The 18,167-nt window shown below is 69.9% G+C and overlaps 1 protein-coding gene across 5 annotated transcripts; it reads left to right on the forward strand.

Moving 5' to 3' along the window:
* Nucleotides 1-1,153: 1,153 nt before the first annotated feature.
* Nucleotides 1,154-15,889, forward strand: TSPAN4 (tetraspanin 4). 5 transcript variants are annotated; one of them, XM_068976244.1, is made up of 10 exons: nucleotides 1,154-1,269; nucleotides 4,365-4,457; nucleotides 5,271-5,291; nucleotides 6,706-6,785; nucleotides 12,915-13,106; nucleotides 13,369-13,443; nucleotides 14,243-14,344; nucleotides 14,450-14,581; nucleotides 14,672-14,755; nucleotides 15,471-15,889. In XM_068976244.1, exons 4-10 carry the CDS (start codon nucleotides 6,723-6,725, stop codon nucleotides 15,537-15,539), a joined length of 717 nt encoding a protein of 238 aa, XP_068832345.1. In that variant the 5' UTR covers nucleotides 1,154-1,269; nucleotides 4,365-4,457; nucleotides 5,271-5,291; nucleotides 6,706-6,722; the 3' UTR covers nucleotides 15,540-15,889. The 5 variants fall into 5 exon arrangements, with proteins under 5 accessions (XP_068832345.1, XP_068832343.1, XP_068832342.1 ...); XM_068976242.1 differs by lacking the exon at nucleotides 5,271-5,291; XM_068976241.1 differs by lacking the exons at nucleotides 4,365-4,457; nucleotides 5,271-5,291 and having other exon boundaries at nucleotides 1,201-1,269.
* Nucleotides 15,890-18,167: the final 2,278 nt, after the last annotated feature.

Here is an 18,167-nt window from a genome sequence, read left to right on the forward strand (position 1 = left end):
CGGCGTCCGCGCGGGGCCGCAAGGGCTCGGCGGCGGCGCTCGCGTTCCTCGTGCCCGGCCGACTGACTCCGCGCGGCGGGCGCGAGGCAGGTACAGCGCCCCTGCCGGGCCGCGGGCGGAGTGCGGCAGGGCCCGCGGCCCGCGCCGGGCCCGCGCGAACTGGGGCCCCGAGCGCAGAGCGCGAGCCGCGTTTCAGCAACAAAGTTGCGAGCCGGGTCTGGGGCGCGGAGAGCGGCCGGAGGGGCCGGGCAGGGGGCGGCCTCTCCGCCTGGGGCCGCTGCCCGCGGGCACTCGGGGGTCTCTGCGCAGAGTCCGAGGGACCCTCGAGGTCGCCGCCTGGCCGGGTCGCCCGCACAGTAACGGTCCCGGCCCGGTAGCTGCCCGTATCCCTGCAGGCGGGCGGCGCGGGGCGACCCAGCCGGTGGGGGGGCTCCGGCCGTCGCCGCGGTCAGCTTGGCCCCCCCTCCTGCCTTCTTCCCGGGGGAGGCGCTGGCGGCCCAGGCTCCAGTCCGCGCTCGGCCGGGGCGGGCGCCAGTGACCCGGGAGCGCCGGCTCTGAGGGTCGGGAGGGCACTCGGGGTGTCTTTTGAGCTGAGACTTAAAGAGGGAGCCGGACAGACACCCGTCCGTGCGGGACAGAAGCTGTGGGAGCTGGAGGCGGTGGGGGTTTAAAGGGAGCGGGGGGGGGGGGGCTGTGTCTCGGGAAGTGGCGAGAGGTGAGCCCCCTGATCCTGTGACTGGCGGCTGGGGGAGGGCTGTGTGCACTGAGAAGCAAGGAAGGCTCCCTGGAGGAGGCGAGCTTTGGGCTGAGGAGGGTGGGCTAGGCACGGTGGCGCTTGTGACCCAGGCACCTATGCAGGGTCTCCTCACGTTTGCTGGCCTGGGGCGTCAGGGTCTCTGGTTGGGGTGGGGGGTGGGGGTGGGCCCACCATGTTGGGTCCCAGGCGTCAGCTCAGAGTCCTCCTGGGGTGGGTGGTGGACTCTGACTGTAAGTCAAGGGGCAGGGAGTGGAGGTCCCGGGGAGGCTGGCCAGCACTTCTGCGTCTGGAGTTTGGCTCTGGCCACCCTCCCCAGCGGGGTTCGCCGTCCCCCACCCTGCCACGTGCGGAGCCACGAGCAGAAGCCACTTCCCTGCCCTGCCTGCCCGCCCCCCCCGCCCCCCCGCCTTCCCAAGCTGACTGGACGCACATCCTGTCCCCGGCTGGGATGGGGCCCTGAGTCACAGTGGCCTGGGGTGGACCCATGCTCAGCTGTAGAGGCGGCTGCAGAGGTGAGGGGGACAGGCGGGAGGCTCTTCTAGAGCGGGGGTGGGTGCGTGCAGGCTTCCTGGGGGAGGGCCCCGTGGTCCACCGCACCTCGCTCTGGCCCAGCGGCTGTTTACTCCCAGAGACTGAGGGGCGGTGGGAGAGCCAAGTGGACATTCCGGGAATTCCGAGAACTGCGTGTGGATTCGGGGGGGGACTCCCCCCTGCAGCTCCCTGGTTTCCCAGGAGGGGATTGCTGAGCAGCGTGGTGGCACAGGCCACCAGCACACGTGTGCTCAGAGGCCTCTTGGGCACTTGGCCTCCGTGCCCACTCCGCCCTGGCTCAGGCCTGGCCAGGCTGGACCTGAGGACCCTGGGGGGGCCTCACGTCAGCCTTCTCCCCCGCTTGGCCTTCTCCCTCCCTGTGGGTGCTGAGGGGGCAGGCTGGGCGTAGTCCAGCTGTCCTCAGGGTGGGCAGGGGCAGAGAGCACCCCAGGGGCCTGGTGCACTCATGGGGGCGCCGGAGTGGGACAGGCCCGTGGTGGGGGCCCTGGGGATGAGCGCAGATGTGGCCCAGACCTCGGGCTTGGCCTGGAGATGGGCAGGGAGAGCGAGGCGCTGGGTTTCCGAGGAGGGGGTTCCTGCCCCCAGGGGCGGGGGCACAGGGCGGGAGGGTGGTGCTCACATGTGGTCTGGAACACGTGCGCCCTACTTCCTGCCAGAGGAGGGTCACTTCAGGGCAGGCGGGGGACAAGGGGAAATCCGCGATCAAAGCTGGAGCCGCTGAGACCCTGTGCCCTGGGTGTTGTCCTGGAAACGCCTCCTGAGAGACGGAGCTGCCCAGGAGGCAGCTGACCCTGCGCCCCGTCTTGGACCACAGCGTCTGCCTCCCCTTCCGTGTTGGGGGGCCGGAGGCCACGCAGGTGGAGGGGCGGGATCCCAGCGCAGCCCCGAGCGCCCAAGCTCTGGCTGCTCTGGTTAAGCTGTGCTCACACGTGGGGGGGCGGTGTGGTGAGCAGGGGGCGTGGATGCCTCGTCGGGGTTTGACGGGGTCGCCCACCTGCTGCACCTGCGGTGACCCTCTGGGCCCTGGGGTCCCTGGCGGTGTTTGCCGGCCAGCTGTGCAACCTAGTGACCCTGTGGATGGGCATGGCCCTTGAGGATGGTCTGCTCGGCCGTGCGTGGGGCTCCCAGAGGGCACTGGTGTGTAGGGGGCAGGCTGGAGTGTCAGTGCCCAGGTGGGGAAGGGAGCTCCCAGGCCCCAGGGTGGCGGGAGGGTCCTGAGGGGAGCCCCTGTCCTCGGGGTTGGCCTCACTGGGCCTGGGGAAGTGCTGGAGGCCTCTGGGTGGCCTCTTCCCCGGGGACCCCTCTCCTGGAGGCAGTGTCTTCCAGGCCAGGGGGAGGAGGGCTTGTGGGCCCGGGTGCTTGTGCGCCCCTCCCCCGGGGTCGGGGGCTGAAGCAGCAGCAGGAAGGCCGGCTCCGCAGGCCTGTTTGTGTTGGCGGGGCCTCCTGGCTCCTCGCAGTCGCCTCAGAGCCGGCAACCTGGGGGCCCGGGCTGGGTGGCCGGCTCTGCACCCTGAGGTGCGGGCACGCTCACTGGCTCTGCTGGGCCCGTCTGCCGCAGGCCTCCGAGGCCGCCGGGCCAGCACTTTCGGTGTTTGGGGAGGTCCTTCTCTGAGCTGGGCCTCGGTCTGGCCAGGTAGGTGCCCACGCTCCCCCGGGCTCCCTCCTGCCCCTGCCCCGGGCCCCAGAGGGTCCCAGAGGCCCAGCCTGGGGCTGGCAGGGCTGGCGAGGGCTTCTTGCTCTGCCCATCCCGACCGCCTGCCGCACGCGTTATTCTGGGGACCCAGGCCTCTGCAGTCCTGCACACAGAGGAGGCCCAGAGCAGGCCAGGGGGCAGGAGGCTTCCTGGAGGAGGCGGCCGGGCTAGGTGAGGTGGTGGGACAGCCGGTTCCTGTCTGGCCCTATAGCCACCCCCACCCCCCGACTGAGGCTTGAGTATGGGTTGCCCGGGATGGGGTGGGGCCCTGGGTTCACGGAGGGGCATGGCGGTCACCCGTGGAGGGTCCCGGGGCTGCACTGGGTGGGGGTGTAGGGGGGTCGGCGGCTGGGAGGGGTGCGGGTGGAGCTGCCCTTCAGGGCCTGGCTGGGAGGCCCATCTCCTGAGCCCAGGTCTGGGGGGTGCGGCTGCGGAGGCGGCCTCAGGGCTGGGGGCTGAGGCTGTGGGTTTCGGCGTCTGGAGCGTCGCTGTGGGCTCCGGTAAGGGGGCTCATCAGAGAACACGGCGGGGTGGCCCCCTCACGCCCCTGCCCTCCGTACTCCTGGGCCTGAGCCCCGCCCTGGGCGCAGGGGCACAGGGTTCACTGAGGTGGGGGTGGGGTCCCGGGCCTGGTCCGGGTGCCTCCTTTCTCGCAGTGGTGGGTGCTGGTCACCCCCCGAGTGAGGGAACCGGTCTCAGGTTGCCAAGCCTCCACCCGCTCGGTGGCTTTGTGTCTGCCGCAGGTGTGGGTTTGAGAGGACGCGCTGCAGAGGGTGGCCCGGGAGGGGGTGCGCGGGGCGGGGGGTGGGGGGCTTGTGAGCCTCTGCTGTCCGCCGCCAGCTGCTGGAAGACCACCAGCACCCCCCGCCGCCTGCAGGGAGCCCCTGACCGAGGGGTCAGGCGTTGGGGGAGGAGTGTGGCCTTGGCCCTCCTCACCCGCAATACCTGGCTGGTAGGGGTCACAGAGTCCCCTCTCTACGCAAGTCCATTAAGGGCCTCGTGACACATCGCTGGCTGGCTCCGCGGGGAGGCTGGGGGCTCAGGGCATCTGTCTCTGGGAAGTGGGAGGGCGCGGGGTGCAGAGCCCTGGGGCACGTGGACTGTCAGGCTGGGCTCCGGGCTGCGGGGCTGCTGGGGGCTGGACGGCCTTCCGTCTGCTGACCACGTGTATTCTCTGAGTGCAACCCCATGCGGGCATGCTTGTGCCTCAGGGCTGGGCCCTGAGTCTGCGCACATCGCCCCCGGCCCCCAGCCGCCCTCTCTCCCTGCAGGGATCCCGCCCCGGGTGCAGAGCCCCCGCAGAGGCTGGGAACGGGAACGAGGCGCAGTGTGGCCTCCACTCCGCCTGTCTTCCCTCCACAGAGCTGCGGCTTTGGCCTTGCTGACTGCTCGCCTGCCGGCTGGCCGGCCCTCAGGGCCACCAGGCACCGCCCGCCTTCTTCCCGGGCAAGCCAGGTAGGGCAGGGCCTCACTGGTGGAGGCTCTCCTGGTCCCGGGACAGACCGGGACTACGCCAGCCTGGTGTGGCCCTCTCGGCATGTGTCCCACTGCTGGGGGAGCTGCTGGGCGTCGGGGGTGGGGTCCCGGGGCTCCCGTCCACGTTCCCACTGGTCCCGGCATCCTTGGTTGTCTCCTGGGTGAATCTCAGCTCAGGCTCAGCGGCTCACGGCAGGGACCAGAGCAGGGTTTTAGAGGCTGGGGAGGGTTTACAGGAGTCCTGGGGCATTGGCATGGTGTTGGCTGAGTGAGGCAGGGTAGAGGGCACCCTGGGTGCTGGGCCCCTTGTGGGAACCAGCCAGCCTTGCACTGGGCTGAAGGGTGGGAGGGGAGGCTCCTGGCCCCCAGCCCTGTCCTCAGAGGCTCTGCCCTTCAGCCTGCCTGTGCCCACTGCGCCTCTCAGGGCCCTGAGTGGCCGTCCCTGGCTTGGGCATGTGGGCTGGCAGAGTTGGGCCAAGGGGGAGGTGGCCAGAGGCTGCTGGTGGTCACCAGGATCTCCCGGGCTCACCGCTGCCACTTGCTGCCTCAGCAGCGCTGTGGCCAGCGGTCTCTGCAGAGCCTGCACGGGGCCCTCCGCGGCTGGCCTCTCCACTGGGCCCTTGGTCAGCAGCGTGTCCCTTCTTGGGGGCCCAGCAGGGCTCAGCCTTGGTCTCCTCATTGTCGCCTACCCCCCAACTTGTTTTCTCCCTCCCCTCCCCTCCCCCGTTCCTTCCTGCCCTCCGAGCTCTGCTGACCTTGGGCGAGTTGAGTCCTTCCCTCTTTCGACTGCAGCTTCCTGGACCATCCGACAGGGTGGGTGCTGCTCTAGGTGGCCTTGGTGACCGGGTAGACCCAGTCCAGGGCGGGGGGCGTCCCTGCCTGTCGCACCACCCTCCCCGAGGCCGGGCCCCCTGCTGAACCGAGAGGAGGAGGGGGGCTGCAGGCAGGAGGGGAGGGGGCGTCCAGGCCTCCGGCGGGGGTCTTCCCTCCACACCCAGGGCCTCCACCAGTGGGGTGGGCTGTGGGGGCGCAGCAGAGGGGCGTCTGTCCCCGTGCAAGGGGCCTTGGAGCTCCACTGTGCTGCCGAGGCTTGTGTGCAGGTGTCTGGGAGGGGCCGGTGCGGCGTGACAGTCAGGGCACCTTCGTCAGATCATGGAGACTCTCGAGACTGGCAGCAGCGTGGCCCACCTGCCAGGGGTCCTGTGTGACTGCACGTCACACGTGCCCAGGAAGCCAGGACCGGGGCGAGGGCGGAGGGGTCCTGCGGGCTCGGGCCTGGAGTGGGCTGCCAGCCTTGCACACGTCTGTGGCCTGCCTTGGGCCCAGTGATGACGCCAGCGCCCTTGCCTGGCAGGGTGGCCGCCCTCCCGGCTCCCCCTGCCCCGGCCTCTCCCGGAGGCTTGTCCTTCCCCTCTGCCTGGTCTCCCGGGACCGCCCCCGGCTGGGGTCCCCAGGCTGACCCAGGGCCCCGCGCATCCCTCGCCGGCCCGGGGTGCACCCCGGGTGTGTTCCGGCTGCGCCCTCTGCGCTGCCTCGATCTGGGCGGGCAGGCGGAGCTGCCCCACGTCGCCCCCAGACAGCAAGTGGGTCACCCCTCATCTGCAAAGCGCTTTGCGTTTCGCGTGCGGTCGGAGGCCGCCGAGCCCGGCCGCCAGCGGGGTCCCGGCGCGCTGCGGCTTCCGGGCAGGGCCGGGGCGTCGTGCCGGGGCTGAGAGCTGCCGGCCCCGCGCCCCCAGCCCCGGCGGGCGCTCCGCGGGCGGGCGGAGGGGCGGCGGGCGGGGCGCGCCGAGGGCGGGGTCCGCGCGGGGCGGGCCGGGGGCGGGCCGGGGGCGGGCCGGGGCTGCGATTGGCCGGCGCGGGGCGGGGCGGCCGGAGCGGCGGGGCGGGGGCCGCGCGGGCCGCGCGGGCCGGGCAGGCCGGGGCTGCGGCGCGCGGGCAGGTGTCCGCGGCCCGCCGCGGGTCCCAGCGGAGCGGCGCGCCGGGTGTCCCCGCGGGCCGGGGCGGGGAGCCCGGCGGCCCCGCGCGATGCGCCGCTCGAGCACGGACGAGTCCACCTACCGGCGCAGCCCGTCGCCGCCGGGCAAGGAGCCGGGCTTCGCACGCGGCGGCCCCTTCTTCGGCCTGCACGCCGGCCCCGGCCCCAAGGCGGCCCAGGCGCGCTACACGTCGCCTAAGGGCAACAAGTACGTGGTCTTCTACCTGGACCTGTCCTTCGTCTTCCTCCTAGAGCTCAAGCGCTGCAGCATGGCGCGCGGCTGCCTGCAGGGCGTCAAGTACCTCATGTTCGCCTTCAACCTGCTCTTCTGGGTGAGTGGCGGCGGGCCCGGGTCGCCGCTCCCGCTGGGTGCGGGGGGTGGGGGCGGGACACTCGGGACGCTGGCTGGGGGGGTGCCTGGGGTCGCTGGGGCCAGGGCAGCGCGGCTCCTGGGGGTTCCGGCACTGCTGGGGTCCGCCAAGCTGCACCCTGGGCGGCCGCCCTGCATCCCCTCCGCTCTGCCTCTTGCTGAGACTGGATGTGTGCTGCACCTGCCGTGGGGCGGCGTGGGGCCCCGCGCCTTCCCTCTGCCGGGCCGCTGGCTCCTTCCCCTCCGCCGTGCCCTCGCTCTTCGTGGGCACAGCCTCCCCAGCAGACCCGCCTTCCTGGCTCCAAGGACCGTACTTGCAGAGGGGCTGGGGGGCGGTGGGGATGGCAGGGCGAGCCCTCCGCTGGACCGGCTCCTGGGCAGGACGGGCTGGGGCCAGCGGAAGGGCTGTCTGGCCCTTCTGCTGCATCTCCAGCCAGGTGGGGGCTTGTCTAACTTTGTCTAAGGTGGCTGGGTTTGCTCAGATGAGGTGCCTGTGTCCAGGGTCAGAGCTGTTGGTGCTACAGGGGGGCCCCCTCCCTCGAAAAACCCCAACACCGGAGGGCAGAGTTGCCATCCACACCCAGGTTGGGGGGTTGGGCACGCACGTGGGGGTGTCACACTGGCACCGGGAGCCAACCCAGCCAGGCCTGGGCCCCCCAGCCGGGCTGCGGGGCCTGTGGAGAGATGATGCCAAGGTCACAGCCGCTCCATCGCTAATTCCCGACGCCGCTCTCCTTCCATGGTGGGAGCGTGGGGGCGTGGCTGTCCCTCCTGCGGGGGCTCTGGACCCCAGAAGGAGGCCACCGACTGTAAACTCGTTCGCCTGAGCTCCACTTACCGCAAAAGGCTCAGAAAGCACCACCTTACTGCACCTCCCCTTTCCTGGGCTCTGGCCTAAGAAGTACAGGGTCACTGGGAAGGTGGGGAGGCTCCTGCCCCAGTTGCCCACCCCCCCCAGGGGTCACTCAAAAGGTTCTCTGCAAGGAGCTCCTGGGAGGGGCCAGGCCCAGAGCTGAGAAGCCCCCATAGGCCAAGAGCAGAGGCGGCTGAGGCTGCACTCTGCCCAGGAGTGGGGGGCACAGCTGTCTCCTCCTTGCGGGGCCCTGGGCAGGAGCGGGGGCACCCGGCCAGGAGGGGGCACCGGCCAGGAGCGGGGGGCACCAGTGTGGTGAGCGGCGAACAGCTGGCAGGGTCAGTCTGCCCCGGGCAGTGTGACAGGAGAGGGCTGCAGGTGGCCTTGTGACTGGTGAGCAGGAAGGGTGGCGGGTGGATGGGGGATGGGCGGTGGCAGGGGGAGGTCCCGGGGGGCAGGACCTGCTTCTCCCCCCGCACCCCTCCTCAGAGACGGGGGTATCTGCTTGTTGGGAGGAGGAGAGGGGGCCCTCGAGGGGCCTGTGCCCGAGGGGCAGCCCCCCAAATGGCCCGGCAGAGCTGTCTCTGCCCTGTGAACCCCGAAGGCGCCTCTACACCAGCTGCGGGGTGGACACGCTCCAGTGATCCCTGCCGTGGACGCCGTCCTCAGCCCCTGAAAGAACATCAGGAACCCCTGGGGACCCTCTCCAGGGCTAGAAAATCTGATCCCTTTATTATCCAATTACACTTCCTGGCCAGGTGCCCTGGCCCGGGGGCTGGCTTGGTCCCTCCACACCCCACCTTGGTGCCCCGCGGCCTTGGGGATCTGCGGTCGGAGATAGGACCCCCAGGAAACACAGGCCAGGGGTGGTGAGCGTGGCTGGGGGGCTGGCTGGACCCCCACCCCGCCAGGCCCTGCGCAGGTGTCAGCCGGGCCCTCGCTGCTGCTGATGGGGCTGCGGGGTGGGGCAGAGCCCCCCTTTCTCGGGATTGGCACCGTTGCTCGTGGGGGTGCTGAGCCCCTGCTGGAGGTATTCTTTGCCTCAGTGTTTCCCACTTGGGAGAAGCTGAGGGGAGGTGGAACGCCGCTTGCAGATCAAGGTGTGGTGACCCCTGGGGCTCCCTCCTGCGCCTGCAGCCCAGCAGGGCACACTTGTCCTTGAGCTGCCCCGGAGCCCCCTTCTCCACTGCAGACCCCGTGGGCCCACCCCGCGCCCGGCGCACTCTGCCTGGGCCTAAGCCGGCCTCCCCAGCAGCGCCTCCTGCCCCTCCCATCCATCCCCGTGGTCCTGGCTGAGGGTGGGCAGGGGGCTGGCTCTGGAGGCAACCGTGCTCTGCTGGACGGTTTTCCCTGGGGGTTCCTGGACGGAGTCTGGAAGGGCTGGGCTGGGACCTCCAGCCGCGGGTCCTCGTGTGAATCTGCTGGGTCCTGTGTGTCCTGCGGGTCAACAGCATGGCTCAGGAGAGTCGATGGTATCCCCCGTGCTTGCGAAGGGGTGTCCTGAGATGGAGCCCGGAAGGCCCAGGCGAGCTGCAGGGGGCACAGGGGGCCGGTGAGGCCCAGGTGCCCGCCAACCCCCAGACTGTGCCCCCACCCAGGGCCACCGGGCCCTCCCGGGGAGGCACAGCCCCACTGGGGACACCACCGCCCTCCAGGGGCACCGCTACCTTCCAGGCAGGCAGGCGGTGGGCAGCTTAGGGCTAGGGTCCCTGAGTCAGGGGCGTCCACTGGGGAGGAGGGCTGTGTGCGGGGCTCAGGAGGTGGCAGTGGGGCTGAGCAGCCCCTGGGCACTCTCCCTGCCCCTCCCCAGCTCTGGGGGGTGCTCAGGGCTCCCCGGGGCAGTTTCTGCAGCCCTGGGGATGGTCTTGGTGGTGGGGGTGGTCCTGAGTGGAGGCAGGGCTGGTTCTGAAAGGTGAAGATGCTCCCGTGACTGGCGGGGCCTCAGCTTGCAGCCCGGCCGCTCCCGGGCGTGGTTAACTTGCTGCCGTCCCCCAGCCCCGTCCAGGCGGGAGGGCTCCCTGTGCCGCCTCCCCTGCGTCATGGGCCGGCCTGCCTGTGTGGCTGCGGTGGGTGCCCTGCCTGCTCCCGTTGTCTGCTGCCCAGGCCTCCCTGGTTCCCTGGGCAAGTCCCACTCTGTGGACCCTCTGCCCCCCCAGCCAGCCCAGGGTGCGCTTGGTTTCCCCCTGAGGAGCTGCAGACAGGCCTGGCCTCTGGTCCCAGTCTCCTGGGACGGTGAAAGAGGGCTCAAGAGCCAGAAGGCTCTGCAGACCTGGGACCACCTCCGCCGGCGCCCCTACCCTCGGGGAAACAGGCAGGCCAAGGGGCCCTGCTGGAGGTCATGGGGCGGGGCCGGGGGTCTGCGGACCTCAGCCCCCATGACTGCTCTTGGCTCAGGCCTTCTGGGGGTGCTGGGGGCAGCTGTGTGTCCTGGTTCCGCTTTCTTCCTGCAGCGGGGAGGGGGCGGGGTGGTGGGGGTCCTGCTGCCGGTGACCACGAGCCAGGGTAGGTGGGCCGCGAGTGTGGAAAGCCGGGGTCCTTGGCTGTCCCGGTCAGGTCAGGGGTCAGGATGCCCCAGGACGCCTGTCCCACATGAGGCCTGTCCCTGGGGCCAGCAGCTGGAAGACAGGGCCTCTGGGGCCCGAGGTTGGTCCCCTGTGGTGGCAGCGGTGGGCCTCCCTGTCCCACCCCCACCAGCATGCCAGCCCCCTCTGATCAGGGACTTGATGGCTTCTCACATGGGTTGGGGGTGGCAGCAGTTGGTCAGGGGGCTTTGGGAGCTCTGTTTGGGGCTGAGAGGTGTGGCTTCAGCCCCTAAGGGGGCCAGGGGGCAGTGGAGAGGCCCCGGGGCCTGTATGGGGGTGCAGCCCTAGCTCCCCGCAGAGGTCCCACCGGTCTGCTCCCCAGCGGCCCCCCTTCCTCTCAGACACCAGTCTGGGGCGGGGGTCGGTGGGCTGGAGCCGGCCCCTCTCTCGGAGCCTGGAGGGAGGCCGGCCTTCCTGGAGTGTAAGGACAATTGCAGTCAGCTGCACAGGTTCTTTGTTTGTGGCCGCGCGGCACATGGGTCTGTAGTCCCCGGGCTGGACCAGGGACTGCCCAACCCCTGCAGGTGCAGGCTTCCCCGCTGTGCCGGCGGGGCAGCCCCTTCGCCACACAGAGTTTCTGCTCCCCGCCAGCGTGGTGCCCGAGCCCCGGCATTCGGGCCCCCAGCCCCCGCCCTGGGGACCTGCAGACCTGATTTCTAGCCCAGGGGACAGGCCTTTCCACCCGTGAACCTCACAGAGATGGGCTCCTCCCTTCCCCTGGGGCTGTTCTTGGCTCAGAGGGGGATGTCACCCCACCGTGCCCGGCCACACCCCCAAGACGGTGCCAGCTGCCCGGTGAGGGGCTTCTGACACACGCTTGCCCCCTGTGGGCACCTGGCCCCTCACCCCGTTCCAAGGATCGGGCCAGCTGCCCGGCCATCTGCCATGCCGAGCCACGTGACTGGAGGGCCGGCGCCCCCCATGGGCCTCACCAAGGGGCCCCAGCTGCCTAGCCCTAGCCCAGTCCTCCAAAATATGGACGAGAAAAGAGACAGCAGGAGGTGGCGAGGGCGTGCCAGGCTGGGCACAGGGGGTAGGGTGTGCACTCCAGGTGTGAGACGGGGACAGGAAGGCCCTGGGGACTGCAGGGTTGGGATGGGGGGCCCGGGGCGGGGCTGCCGTGCGGTGGGGGTCTGCTCCTGGGAGGACACAATGGGATGGGGTGGGGTGCAGCCCCCTGCCCGCTGCTGCCCGCGGGCCCGTCCTGGGAGGGGCCTCAGGCCCTTCTACGCTTGCTCCTCTGTCCGGGTTCCACAGGGCCCATTTCCTCCGTACTCAGAGGCTGTAATTTTCCTGCCAAAATGTTTTAAAAGCTGCCTACGCAGAAGCAGCTTCACAATTACAGGTAATTTTCTTACCCACGTGCCCGCATCGCGTTCACGCTGTTGTTGGTGGCTGGTCTGTGCCTGAGTGCGGAGCCGAGTGACGCGTCTGGGTGTCGCCGTGGGCCAGGTCCGTGTCATGGGCGGGCCCAGGCCCTGCAGGACGCTTCCCCCAGACGGCCTCCCGTGACCCTCCCTGGGTCTCCGCAGGGCCAGGGGCTCGGAGGCACTCGTCCTGTGGACCACAGCTGTCCATGCCGACCTCAAGGGCAGAGCCGGCTGGCTGGCTGTTGGGTTTTAGAGGAAGGTGCTCCCCTCTGCTCAGAGGCAGCCCCACACCCCCCACCAGCGCCGGCCTGGGGGCTTGGCCTGGGGCTGAGCCCCTGGAGCAGGAGAGGGTGTGCCTGGTCAGCGGGGATGGGCAGGTGTGGGACCAGGATGCCTGCTTTGGATTCTTTGGGGGGGCAGCCCCTGCCCTGGGTCCCCCCTCTGCTGCAACGCTGGGCAGAGGCCAGGGGAGACCATCTGTGTGTGTGTGGCCCACATGGGCACCTGGAGAGCCCAGGGACCTGGGGTGGCCCTGAGTGCCTGTTTCCTGCCTGTCGGCTGGTGGGAGGGCTTGTGACCCGCGCTGGTCCCGGCCTCTTCAGGGTCCCCTGATGGCGCCCCCGGGCTGGGGTGGGTGCCCTGCTGCCCCAAGTGGCCTTGCCTGCAGTCAGCACCGTGGACAGCTCTGTCCCTGTGCCTGGCGGGGGCCTGCCACATGGGGGTCATCCCTCTCCCACAGGAGGGGCGCACACACACTCTCACGTCTCCTTATGGGGACACACAGAGACATATACACGTGTCCTTACGGGGACACACACACCCACATCTCCTAACAGCCAGCAGACCCTGCCCAGCCTGGACACACACACACACACACACACACACACACATACACACACACACACACTTATGGTCAACAGACCCTGCCAGCCTTGGGCTTGAGCTCCCATTTCATCTTGGGGCATCCCCAAGGCTTCAGAGTCCCAGCTGGCTGCGGGCCCCCACCCTCCTGGCCGCCCTCGCCCCCCCGGGGCCAGGTGTCTCCCCGGATTCATCACCGCCTGGCCTCCCCTGCCTCTTCCTCCTGTTTGAATCAGTTTTTGAAAGGAGCAATTAGGAAGTTCAGTAAAAGCTGCAGTGGTCGGGGGAGCGGGCCAGGGAGTGGGCTGGTGTGGGCTCGGGGGCAGCCCCACCGGGGGGACGGCTGGGGCCGGGGACGCAGGCCGGACGGCCAGTGGGTGCCTGGCGGGCTCCTCACCTGCGCCCCCCTCTGTGCCCCGGCCCAGCTGGGCGGCTGCGGCATCCTGGGTGTGGGCATCTGGCTGGCGGCCACGCAGGGGAACTTCGCCACCCTGTCTTCCTCCTTCCCGTCGCTGTCGGCCGCCAACCTGCTCATCGTCACCGGCGCCTTCGTGATGGCCATCGGCTTTGTGGGCTGCATCGGGGCCATCAAGGAGAACAGATGCCTCTTGCTCACCGTGAGTCCAGTGGGGGGTCAGGCTGGGCCGGGGTGGCCCTGATGGACACAGGTGCACGTGTACACGCACCCCCGCACGTGTGCCAGGCAGAGCCCCTCCGACTGGCACTGGGCCTGCTTTCTGCGAGACCGCCTGTCCCAGGACCCCCTCCCAGCTCCTGTCCCAGCCCTCTCAGTCCCCCAGGACCCTGTGCGGGGCGGGTGGGGCCCTCCGTGCGGGCCGGGTGGGCAGCACGGCTGAGGCTGGCGTTCCCGGCCCGCAGTTCTTCGTGGCGCTGCTACTGGTGTTCCTGCTCGAGGCCTGCATCACCATCCTCTTCTTTGCCTACACTGACAAGGTACAACTGCGCTGTGGCACGGGCTGCACCCTCCCAGAGGCAAGGGGGCGGGAGGGGCCGAGAACCGACGCCAGGGACCCCAGCCCGGCTCTGGTTGCAACCACAGGTTCTGGCGGCCAGGCCTGGGGGGAACCGCAGGGCCTTGGAGGCTCCAGAGAGTCTGAGCACCCAGGGGGCCCCCGTCTTCAGCCGCCTGTCAGCTCGATGGGGAAGTCTCCCACCCCCTGCTGTTGCTTGATGACACACGCGAGGGTGTTTACATGCTTTATTCTCTGGTTATGCCCCAAGACTGTTACTTTTTGTTCAGCTGGTTTAGCGCTGGCTACTGGAGCTCTGTGGCTCCCACATCCTTACCTCCTCCTCCAACACCTCCCTCTCTGCTGCTAGGAGACACCCCCCAGGTCCGTCTTGGGGGGCCCCTGCCCCAGCCCTGGAATCGGCCATTTCTCTAGGGAGCCTGGTTCCTTCATGGAGAAAGAATGGTCTTAGGAACCAAGGTCTGGGCCTTGTTGGAGCCAGGGGTCCCAGCGGGCGCGTGCATACGCTGCCCTGGGTGTGCGGTGCCCGACTGTCTCCATCTGCAAGTTAACTGCCATAAGCTCGTGCTGACGCGTCTGACTCGGATCCCATGCTCAGCACCACAAGAGGCCCAGGGAGGCCTTGGGGCGCCAGAGCGTGGTGGAGCCTTCAAGGCGGGGCGACTGCAGGGAGGCGGACAGAGGGCACCTGGGGCCGGCGCGGGCGCGGGTCCGGCCGAGGCAGGTGGAGCTGGCCGCAAGGTGGCCCTGCCGTCCTGCAGATCGACAGGTACGCCCAGCAGGACCTGAAGAAGGGCCTGCACCTGTACGGCACCCCGGGCAACGTGGGCCTTACCAACGCCTGGAGCATCATCCAGACGGACGTGAGGCGGGGCAGGGAAGGGCGGGGCCCGGGCGTGGCGGGGCGTGGCGGGGCGTGGCGGGGCGGGGCCCCCTCCGTGCACAGTCCCAGCCCGCCTCTCCCGCAGTTTCGCTGCTGCGGGGTCTCCAACTACACCGACTGGTTCGAGGTCTACAACGCCACTCGTGTCCCCGACTCCTGCTGCCTGGAGTTCAGCGAGAGCTGCGGGCTGCACGCGCCTGGCACCTGGTGGAAAGCGGTGAGCCTGTGCCCTCCGGCCGGGCGCGGCTCGAGCCCCTGGGGGCAGGGGCCGACCTCGCCGCCTCCCTGACGCCGACTCTTCCTCCAGCCGTGTTACGAGACCGTGAAGATGTGGCTCCAGGAGAACCTGCTGGCTGTGGGCGTCTTCGGGCTGTGCACGGCGCTGGTGCAGGTAGGAGGCCCCACCTCAGCCCTGAGCCCGAAGAACCGGGCAGCTGAGGAGTCTGGCTCCCTGGCAGAGGTGCAGGGGCCTCCGGGGGATTGTCAGGGGCGGCGTCCACGGGGAGGTGACCTGTGACACCTCAGGGACAGACTCCTGAGCTGAGGGTCTGATCTCGTGGACGGAGATCAGTCCCGGCGCCTCTGCTGAGGGTTGCGCACCAGCCGTGTCCCCACACCCCTGCCAGGGGCTGTGGGGGGAGGGGCGTGGTCACAGGACTGCCCAGTGCAGGGCGAAGGTGGGCAGTGCAGACCCTGCTGAGGCCCGGCCGGCCAGCCCCTGCTCCCCAACCTTCATGCAGGACCTGAGGGCCAGCCCCGGGGGTAGCCCAAGTGGTGTCAGGGCAGCCGTTTCTGGGGTGCAGGCAGAGGCCACCGCCAGTCACCCCCAGGGTGATCGCAAAGGAGTGCAGGGCAGCTGCTGGGGGCCCAGCCTGGAACCTCTAGGCCCTGAGGCCAGCGGAGCCCGGGTGGCGAAACCCACTGCAAGGGGAAGCGGGTCTGGGTCTGGCCCACGGGGTGCCTCTAGGCCTGTGGGGGGCACGCCCTGCCGGAGGCTTCCCCGAGGACGGGAGTTCCAGCCCCCCAGGACGCGGCGAGTGCAGTGGCCGCGCCGGCCACTGGCCGTGGTCCTGAGCGGCCCTGCCCAGCCCCCGCTGTCGCCGCAGATCCTGGGCCTGACCTTCGCCATGACCATGTACTGCCAGGTGGTGAGCGCGGACACCTACTGTGCATAGCTGCCAGCTGCCCACCACCCCGCTTCGCCGCCAAAGGATGTCGCCCCCTCAGGAGACGGCCGTGCCCCTGCCTGCCTCTCCTGCCAGACCTCTCACCAGCCCGGGCCTGGGAGCCCCTGGGACTCCCGGCCTCAGCAGCGTCGTGCCCAAGCAGGCGGGGTGCTGGGCTCCGCGGGGGTTTCTGGCGCTTTTCTTGCCCGAGTGCTCTCCAGGGCAGTGTTTCCCCACCAGCCCCGTCTGGGTTGGGGTGGGAGGTGAGGGGCTCCCCGCTGGCCCTGGTGCTGGAGACGGGCCTCAGGCTGCTCCCTCACACCCTGCAGTGGGGCCGCGGCAGGCTCCAGGCACGTCTAATAAAGTGTGGGCAGCAGTCCCCCTCCGTGTGTCTCAGTGCCTGACCGGGGGGGGGCCACACCCAGGCGGGCCCTGGGGGCCGTGGGCCCTGCACCCACTCCCACCGCCTGCTGCTTGGAGGGGGGCTCCGGGACAGGCGCGGCCCCGCTGCCTGCACGGGTCGGCAAGGAAGCCCGGAAGGCGGGCTCCAAGCTGTGGCAGAGGGGCCCTGAGCCTTGCTGACCCACCCGCAGCCAGTGCAGTGGGCACGCCATCTCCACGCCCCTGCTCCTGACTTGGGGGTGCTCCCCCAGCCTCAGGGCCGCCACCTCCCCCAGGGGTGTCCTCCCGAAACGGAGCTCAGCCCCATCTCCCCTTGTTCTGTTCCCGTCTGGCTCCTGAAAGCTTCATCCCTACGTGTCACTCGTGGGTGCTGTGAATAAAGTGGGCTGTCAGGATGGAAGGGCCCAGACTGGGGAAATGGCTGAAGTGCACGGAGGCACCTCGGAAACGGGGATGGGACTCCTGGGTGCGGAGACCGGGGTGGGGGGGGCTCTCTGGGGCACCCAACACCGCCCCCCTGGCCCACGGCAGGCTGCTTGGCCTCCAGCCCCTCCCCCCAGCGCCCGCAGGCCCACCCTGCCGGCCACCCCTACATCCCTGCAGTGCAGCAAACCTGCCTTGGGGACACCTGGCTGGCCACTAACCACCGCACAGCTCAGACCACCAGGACGCCTGGCCCCTCCCGGCCACCCACCCCTATCCTATCCCATCCCTGTGTCCCCCGTCTTCCGTGGAAGCTCCCAGAACACCAGGGATGGTCAGAAGTAACAGCAGATCACACCTGGGAATGTCTAGGCGCCACAGAAAGCAAGTGGGAGTGAGAACGTTCTGGCCAAGCTGTCCCCCAGCCCCACCGGCACCCTCCGCCCTGTGCCCACGGCCCCGGTCGCACCTCTGTCCACCTCTGCCTACGAGGCCCCTGTGTGGTGGGCTCTGCCGTCCCAGTGTCTCGGGGAGGGCTTGCAGGCCCGCGACTCTGCTTCCCCTCTGGCTCCGCGGGACGCACAGGGCCCTTGTCTCCAAGGCCATCCTGCCTGCAGCCGTGTCCGGGTGCCCTGCCTCCGTGGGGTACCCAGGCTCCTTCCCCCCTGGGGATGCCCGCAAGGGTCCGGCGCCAGGCCCCCCTTCCCAGCTCCCTGCGCCCTTTGCTGCTTCTCCCATCCTCCAACCCAGGCCGAGGAGCCTTCTGCCCGGCGTCAGATCACCCCCGGCTCCACATACACGGGTGGTGACCACGCTGACCCCATGGCGGGTCTGTCCCCGACACCCCAGAGCCCAGGGCTGCTCCTGACCCAGTCCCCACCCTTCCACCCAGGCCCTCACAGCACGGGGACCAGCCAGTGCCTACAGCCCCGCCCCTGGGGGCCTGGCAGGGTGGGGACCTGGGCGGGGGGGGGGGGGAGGGGGTGCGTCGGACCCAGTATCTCAAGAGCCTGCCTGCACCCATTGACCTAAGTGGGGTGCCCAGGCAGGCTGCCCCTCAGCCAGTCTGGAGTCTTCTGTGAGACCCACACCACGAGCTGCAGGGCTCTTCCTCGGGACAGCTCGTGAGGGTCCAGCCGGGCCACGACCCTGAAGATAAGACCTGTCCTCTTAGAACCCCCCCAGCCAGCTCCCCAGAGCCGCGCCCGCGCTCACGGCCAGCATCTGGGCAGCAGCGCTGTCACAGGGGGACCCTCTGCGTGGAGCCGGCGGGCTCACCTGGCGGCAGGGCCTGGTCAGTTGTCCTTAGACTCCCAACAACAGCACTTCTTCCCAACGTGCCCTCCTGGTGAACAGCCGTACCTGGCAGCAGCCCGCAGCCTGCTCGGGGGCGGGGCCTGCCTCTCTGAGCCCTGGCTCCTGCAGTGCGCCTCCGCACCTTTGCCACGTGGTGCCCACCAAGCTCCTGGGCGGGCAGGCCAGGTCCCTCTGTGTGGCCCGGGGGTGTCGCCTGCCCGAGCGTCCACAAGCAGGGCACCTGGGGTTGCCCTGGAGCCTTTGGACCCTCAGGGACAGCACACCACGCGGGACTCTGCCGCCTGTGCGGTGGGGACTGCGGGCCCTGCCTCGGCAGCCAGCGGAGGGCAGGCAGTCAAGGCTGGTGGAGGATCTGCATCCTTAGCCTCCCCCTGGCCCCGCCAGGACTCCCCACCCCAGGTCACTGCCCTGAGGGGCTCGGGTTCCCGGCCTGCTCAGTCGCCGCAGCAGCCACAGCACACAGATCCGGGAACGGAAAAGAGTCTGTATTTCACA

This window comes from Capricornis sumatraensis, chromosome 8 (genome assembly GCF_032405125.1).
Source record: "Capricornis sumatraensis isolate serow.1 chromosome 8, serow.2, whole genome shotgun sequence".
In the NCBI taxonomy this organism is placed as follows: domain Eukaryota; kingdom Metazoa; phylum Chordata; class Mammalia; order Artiodactyla; family Bovidae; genus Capricornis; species Capricornis sumatraensis.

Coding starts and splice junctions, on each gene's coding strand:
- TSPAN4 (XM_068976241.1), top strand. CDS start 1,242: ATGCTCAGCTGTAGAGGCGGCTGCAGAG. Junction 6,786..12,914: donor CCTTCAACCTGCTCTTCTGG/GTGAGTGGCGGC, acceptor GCCCCGGCCCAG/CTGGGCGGCTGCGGCATCCT. Junction 14,756..15,470: donor TGTGCACGGCGCTGGTGCAG/GTAGGAGGCCCC, acceptor CTGTCGCCGCAG/ATCCTGGGCCTGACCTTCGC.